This window comes from Bidens hawaiensis, unplaced genomic scaffold (genome assembly GCF_021521415.1).
Source record: "Bidens hawaiensis isolate Kalapana, Puna unplaced genomic scaffold, B.hawaiensis_p1.1 tig00011171_1, whole genome shotgun sequence".
Lineage (NCBI taxonomy): Eukaryota > Viridiplantae > Streptophyta > Magnoliopsida > Asterales > Asteraceae > Bidens > Bidens hawaiensis.
The window spans coordinates 310,243-317,537 of NW_027491865.1; the positions used below are offsets into that span (position 1 = coordinate 310,243).

Here is a 7,295-nt window from a genome sequence, read left to right on the forward strand (position 1 = left end):
GTCTATAATCAATCAATGGTCCAAAAAGATGGCCTAACTTCACTCGGTTTATGATATGATTATATATGTAACGAGTTTTTCGTATTTTGAATTGGGAAAAACTAACCATCCATGGCTCCTGCAGGGAAAGCTTTGGGATTCTATAACAAAGCTAATGACTGGTAAATTATTTATGCTTTTGTTTGTTTCGAATTAACGTTTTGTAATACTTGATTAATTATGTTTATCTTGTTGCAGGTTTTGTAATGCAGGTCTGCCAAGTGATCTCACCATTGTCATAGATGGAGTTAACTTCCACCTTCACAAGGTAATATTTGTTCTAACTTGAAAGTTATAAACTAGCAAATTTAGTTTAATTCTGTTACTGCGTATTGCTTCAGTTTCCTCTACTATCAAGATCAGGGAAAATAGAAAAGTTAATCAAAGAAACACAAAATAATGATGAAGGAACTTGCTTTATTACCCTGGAGGAAATCCCAGGTGGTACCGAGGGATTTTTGGTGGCGGTTAAATTCTGTTATGGTGTTCATGTGGAACTTATTCCAAAGAATGTTATTATGGTGTATTGTCTGGCAGATTATCTTGAAATGATTGATGTGTATGGAGATGATAACTTATTCTCCAAGGCCGAGCGTTACTTCCACAAGAATGTACTAAAAAACTGGAAAGATTGTATGGTGGCTCTACAAAATTGTGAGAGTTTTGTGAAAAGAGCTGATGATCTTCAAATAATTTGTAAATGCTTGAATGCCATGTCGGCAATGGTTTTTACAGATTCTAGTTTGTTTGGATGGCCAATGATGATGTATGGTCGGTTACAAAGCCCGGGTGGTAGCATTTTGTGGAATGGAATTGATACTGGTGCAAGAATCAGAGCGGAATCTGATTGGTGGTTTGATGACGTGTCGCGTCTTGGTGTTGGTTTGTTTGAGAGGTTTATGAAGACACTGGAAGCTAAAGGCATTCAACCTGAAAAACTAACAGGTGTGATTACTGATAATTCCCACTTTGTGATTTTAATTCTTTTCTTGTTTCCTTAAAAGTATGTTATTTTTTTGTTGGTCGAAATGGGCCGGTTCAGGTTACACTAGAACGCTTTTGCCCAAAATTCAGAAATTTATTAAATTATTTTTCTGTCAGCATTAGAAAATTCTGTTATTTCGAAAGTATGTACTTTTTTTTGGATAAAATGATTTTAGGAGTCTTTATGCTTTTGGAATTTTTTTTGGAAAACTTTTTACTTGATTCCATTTGAGCATATTTGCTCTTCGAATTTTACTTCTTTTCTTCTTTCGCTAACATTCTTCATCAGAGGTGGCAAAGTGGGTGGGTCAGAGGGGTAGGTAATGGGTCAAAATGTTTTTTTTTTATTATTTTATTTTAATTCCTTAAAAGGTGACGGTGGAAAAATATTTATCAAAATGGGTTTGACCCATATCACTTTTGTGCAAAAAAGGTTTTAATGTTTGTAAAATATGATTGTAAACATTACCTTATTTTAATAGTAACATAGTTTTTTTTTAATAAAGTGGTTCAGGAGGTTTTACATATTGTTAGGCCTGCCAAACTGGGTGGGTCGGGCGGGTTCGAGTTACGGCCTTACGGGTCAGAACGGGTTCTAAACAAAATAATTTCGGGTCAAAAGGGTTTCAAGCAAAATGATATCGGTTCAATATGGGCCATTTTTTAAAAAAGTATCAATTTGGTTGGGGTCAAAATGGTTTTGAGCAAAATGGAATCAGGTTAAAATGAGTCGCTTTAGAAAAAAGTACCCACCCTCACCCCACCCCACCCCACCCCACCCCTGGGTTAAAATGAGTCGTTTTAACCCATTTGGGCCTTTTTTAAGCTAGAAAGTTTTATAATAGTTACCCGTTTTGACCTGCTGACTAATTAAACGTAACTCTATTTGACCCCTGACTAATTTAAGGTGACCCATTTTGACCCGTTGATAATGTAAGGTAACCCAAATTAACCCCCTGACTAATTTAAGGCAACCAAATGAACCCATGTACAAATTAGTTTTGTCTAAACCAACCCATTATTTAGATAATGGGTCATTATTGCCACCTTTGCATATTATAAACACATTAGCCAACCTTCAACTCTTTAATCAATTTATTTTCAAGCTTATTGATTAAACATGATTTTTAATTGATGCCATTTTTCAACCATATTTTGCAGGAACTATTATGTACTATTGTGGCAAATTTCTTCATGGTTTAGGCAGATGGCAAGACGGGCCGGTTACAAAAACTAAATCAATTTCAAACTTTAACACGAAAAGTGACGCAATTGATCAAAAATTATTACTAGAAACCATTGTACAACTTCTCCCACAAACGAAGGGGAAGTCTGTATGCCGTTTCTTGTTGGGACTTTTACGTGTCGGTTTAATATTGGGTGTTAATGATAAATGTCAAGAGTCGCTCGAAAGGAGGATAGGAATGCAGTTGAATCTTGCAACATTGGATGGTTTAATGATTCCTAGTTATTCTGATTCTGACACATTATACAACACTGATTGTGTTGAAAGGATTATTAGTTATTTTTTAACTTGTGAAGAAGCGGGTAGTATAACTATACTATCAAGGGATGTTACTAAGCTTGTAGATAGTTATATGGCAGAGATTGCGCCAGATGTGAACTTGAAACCTGAGAAGCTATATTCGCTCGCACAGGCTCTTCCGGAAGTTTCTAGATCTTTAAGCGATGGATTATACCGAGCTTTGGATATTTATTTTGAGTCTCATCCATGGCTGCCCGAGAAAGAAAAAGAACGTCTTTGCCACGTCATCGACTGCAATAAGCTGTCGGTTGATGCGTGTGCTCATGTTTCTCAAAACAAACGCCTCCCGCTTAGATTTGTTCTTCAAGTGTTGTTTTTTGAGCAGATTCATATGAAAACAGCTCTAATGGATTACCTTAACATGTTGAATACCGAAAATACCACCACCGGTTCTATGACTATTGTTCCACTTGGTTCTACCATGGCTAGCCGGATAGATGGGTGGGTGAGTTTGGTCCGTGAAAACGAGGAACTAAGAGTTGAGATGGAACGGTTGATGGCTAGAGTGCGTGAACTTGAAGAAGAGTTGGGTAAAATGAGACAAGAGATTAAAAGGATGAGTTAAAATCTTGTGTCTTAAAAACTAATTAAGATGGTGTTTATGTTCAAGCATTAGCACGTTATAGGGTTAGCACTGTTGTACGACAGTACGGGTACCAAGAAAATCCATCCAGGAAACATTATTGATCCTGTATGGGTTTTCTTGATTCCTTACATGTTTTTATTCATCAATCTTGTTTGTATTTACTTAATTGTCCGCTTTAAATAACTAATCCAACCTTCAGAATGTGTATATACATGTTTAGTTTACCTTTTCTTTATAATACTCTACTCTACATATTTTGAATAATATATGTTCTTTATATATCTTGCATTGATTTTCCATAATAGTAATAAATATCACACCCTATAACTTATAAGCATATTTAGTTTAGTACATATATTAGCACATAACACTCAGTTTATCTGTCACACGTTATCATTTTTCTCACTGTATCCGTTGTTCTTGGGTTATATGTACTTATCACTTTTGTCACAATAGTTATAGTATTTTTTTTTTTAATTTTAATGTATTATTTAGTAAAATTCGTGTTAAAAATCCGTTTTATTGTTGAAGATCTATTTTATCTTTAGAAAATGTCTAGTAAATTATTTTGATATAGTTTGGACCTAAATTATGTGGATAATCCCATTTGTCTAAGTATATTATTATTCACATAATTTAGGTCCAAATCTATCCCAAACTAATTAACTGGTTCATTTTCATGTTTTAATAAGATCTATAATTATCTCAATCTTCATTGTTTTTATATCAACGTATCCTTCCACCAATGGTTAAAATTATCTTCCTACAAGAATCTGATTAACATTAATATTTTATTCTATAATACGAGGTATTGTATTAACTATTAACAAAGTTATTATTTATATCCACATAATTTCCAATTACAGAATCTAGAGGCGCACAACCCGGTTTATAACTCAAAACCGGGTTGGGTCTAAACCGGATCGGTCTAGTCAATAAAAGTCAAAACTGGTTTATGATTGGCTTCAGTCCGGCTTGAAACAGTTTCTTGACCGGTTTAAGATCAATTTCGGTACGTTTTTTCCAGTTTCGGTTCGGACTTTTGCCCGGTCTTGGTTTTGGGCGATTTCGGTTCGGTTAACCGGTTTTGGTCAAGGAAATTACAAACCGGTTCCAAAACTAAGGTTTAGTCGGTTCCAAACCGGTTTATACATAATCAGTTTCAAACCGGTTCGATTTTCAGGTCGGTTCGGTTAACCGGTTTATATGCTCACCTCTAACAGAATTAGAGGTGGGCAAATAAACTGGTTAACCGAACTGACCCGAAAGTCAAACCGATACCGAACCTGTTTGAAACCAATTATGTAGAAACCGGTTTCAAACCGATTGAAATCATAGGTTCCGAACCAGTTTGTAATTTTCTCCACCAAAACCGGTTAATCTAACCGAAACCGGTCAAAGCCCGAACCAAAACCAATAGTAGCCTGGTAAAGAAAGTTTCAACCCGAACCGAAACCGATCATATGATCATTACAGTGTATGCACCTGTAAACAGAATCATAATTCATCTATATTTGGTATCTTTTTTATATTAAGTAAAATCTGAACAAAAGATATTTCCAATACCAGGCCCATAATGAAACCCACTTATTATTAGGCCCAACTATAATAAGTTAGGGTTTATGTTTATCGTCCCCAAGACGACAACACAGTATCACTCATCAACCTGTAGCTTTCACCTTTTAATCATCAAATTGTTCTTAATAACTCAAAATCCAACATATTATTTAACTACAAAATAAAATCTCAATTCAAAAATCACCATTGTTTCCGATCACATTTCCAACCATGGCTTTATCTCCACAAGGTTTCATCGTAATGAAACTCAACAATTCATCATCCCGCAGAACTCAATTACCAAAGCAATTAACATTAAACTTCAAACCCATATTCAAATACAAAGTCTCAATCGTTTTACACAACCGGGTTTCACCAAACCCGCCGGGTCGGAGCTTGCATGTACACAAGCTGAAATCATCCAAATCGGATAGTTTAGATAATTTAGGCAACATGGCCACTGTTACTAGTGTTTTTGAGTCAAACCCAGATCGGAAAACTGATGAAAATGATGATACTGGAGATGATGATGATGACGGTAACGGAAATGTTCCGCCGCCGGGCAACGGCGGCGGCGGCGGCGGTGGCGGTGGAGATGAGGACGATCATGATGAGAAGGAGTTTGGAATGTTGATGAAGTTTGATGACGTCATGAAGGTTGCTGAAGCTAATGGTGTGTGTCTTCCGGATGATATGTTGGAGGCTGCGAAGGCCACCGGGCTTCGGGAACTTATCGTTACTCGGTATATGGAGTTACAGGTAGTTAATTGTTAAGTGTGTTGGATTATTGTATTTGGATTAGTGCTAATGTTAGATTAGTTTAGGTTAATTGACAATTTGATTATATTTTGTTATTAGAAATCAGGTTGGGCTTTAAGTTTCTTGACAAGGAATTTTGGTATGCTTCGGAACCGGTTGCTCGCTGACCCGTCGTTTTTGTTTAAAGTCGGAACGGAGGTTCGTGTAATGGTTTTTACTTGCATGCAGTGATTGATTAGAGGTTGCGTGTTGTTTTATGTTGATTGTGAATTTGTGATGATGCAGATAGTGATTGATTCTTGTTGTGCGACGTTTGCCGAAGTGCAAAAAAGAGGGAAAGATTTCTGGAATGAGTTCGAGTTGTATGCTGCAGATCTTTTGGTTGGTATAGTGGTTGATATTGCTATGGTTGGTATGTTGGCACCGTATGCGCGTATTGGAAGGCAAACGGTAGCGAGTGGCGGTTTGTTTAGTGGTTTGAAAAACTCTGTTTCGGCTCTTCCTAGCAGGTTATTGTTATGGATTTGTTTTAAGTTATAACGCTTGAGAAATTGGCCTGATGTTAGTTATTTAATTAGTTTTTTAACTTTGTTGGTTGTGTAGTGTGTTTGAGTTTGAGAGACCGGGGTGTAGTTTTTCAGCACAGCAACGACTTGCCTCGTATTTTTACAAGGTATTGCTTCGTGTTATACAAGCTATTATTATACGCATAAAAGTGGTTCTGGTGATAAGTTTGTGTTTTGGTTGTATGAATTCAGGGTATTCTGTATGGTGCGATTGGATTTGGTTGTGGTATTGTCGGCCAAGGAATCGCTAACATGATTATGAATGCCAAACGGTATGCGTTTTTTATGAAAAAAGAATACAATTGTTGTGATATTAATAACGAAATGCCTAAATGTGAGACTTGACTTTCAGGAGGATGCATTCATCAGAAGATGATGTAAAGGTGCCTCCTTTGGTGCAAAGTGCTGTTCTTTGGGGTATGTTTCATTATTTGCATATGTAAATGAAGTTAAATAAATAATAAATTGGTGCAAGCATTGTAACGATGTTATGAATATTATTGTTTGCAGGTGTTTTCCTTGCGGTTTCTTCAAATACGCGTTACCAAGTTGTCAATGGATTGGAAAGCTTGGTGGAAGCTTCTCCATTGGCAAAACAGGTTCCTGTAGTTGCGATGGCGTTTACAGTTGGTGTGCGTTTTGCAAATAACATTTACGGTGGGATGCAGTTTGTAGACTGGGCTAGATTGAGCGGTGTTCAGTAATAAAATAATAGTAATTTGTCGAAGCGTTTCTGTTTTCTTTGAATGTAGAATTTGGATTCTTGGCAATTGGCAGGCGGCACTTGTTTGCTAGCCAGCTTCATCTTTGGCAGCCTACTGCTTGTTTTTGTTGAATATTCAATCAGAAATCTTGTTATATATCATGTACTTGGTATTTACTTGATTATTGCAAGCCAATGAATTATGGACAAAAAGATTAAAGCTTGAAAATATTTGTACTTGATTTAGAAATTAGAATGTGGAATGAGAAAGAAAGTGAGAGTAAAGAATCCTAAAATGGTTTTAGATATGGTCTTTTGGCTTATGAGGGAAAGCATAATCAAATAATCAATTGGCTAGTCTGTTACTTTGGAATAGAAAAGATTGTTGAAGTAAAGATTATAAGTTGTACAGTTTGAGCATTTTGGTCATGTTTGACTATTTATGGTCAAACTTGACATTTGGAAAGCCCATATTATGAAGAGTAAATTGGTCATTTTTGGCTTAATAAAAGTTTACATTTTTGTGGGAAAGGCAAAATACTTTGGAAATTGGAT

The 7,295-nt window shown here is 36.1% G+C and overlaps 2 protein-coding genes across 2 annotated transcripts; both read left to right on the plus strand.

The window, feature by feature from the left end:
• Positions 1-10: 10 nt before the first annotated feature.
• On the plus strand, positions 11-3,254 carry LOC143537283 (BTB/POZ domain-containing protein At3g44820-like). Its single transcript, XM_077031082.1, has 4 exons — positions 11-161; positions 238-307; positions 381-984; positions 2,185-3,254. Exons 1-4 carry the CDS (start codon positions 112-114, stop codon positions 3,132-3,134), a joined length of 1,674 nt encoding a protein of 557 aa, XP_076887197.1. The 5' UTR covers positions 11-111; the 3' UTR covers positions 3,135-3,254.
• A 1,570-nt stretch (positions 3,255-4,824) lies between these two features.
• LOC143537284 (protein RETICULATA-RELATED 1, chloroplastic-like) lies at positions 4,825-6,900 on the plus strand. Its single transcript, XM_077031083.1, has 7 exons — positions 4,825-5,471; positions 5,571-5,669; positions 5,757-5,980; positions 6,075-6,144; positions 6,230-6,309; positions 6,390-6,454; positions 6,548-6,900. The coding sequence occupies exons 1-7, from the start codon at positions 4,944-4,946 to the stop codon at positions 6,739-6,741; spliced, it is 1,260 nt and encodes a 419-aa protein (XP_076887198.1). The 5' UTR covers positions 4,825-4,943; the 3' UTR covers positions 6,742-6,900.
• The last annotated feature ends 395 nt before the right edge of the window (positions 6,901-7,295 follow it).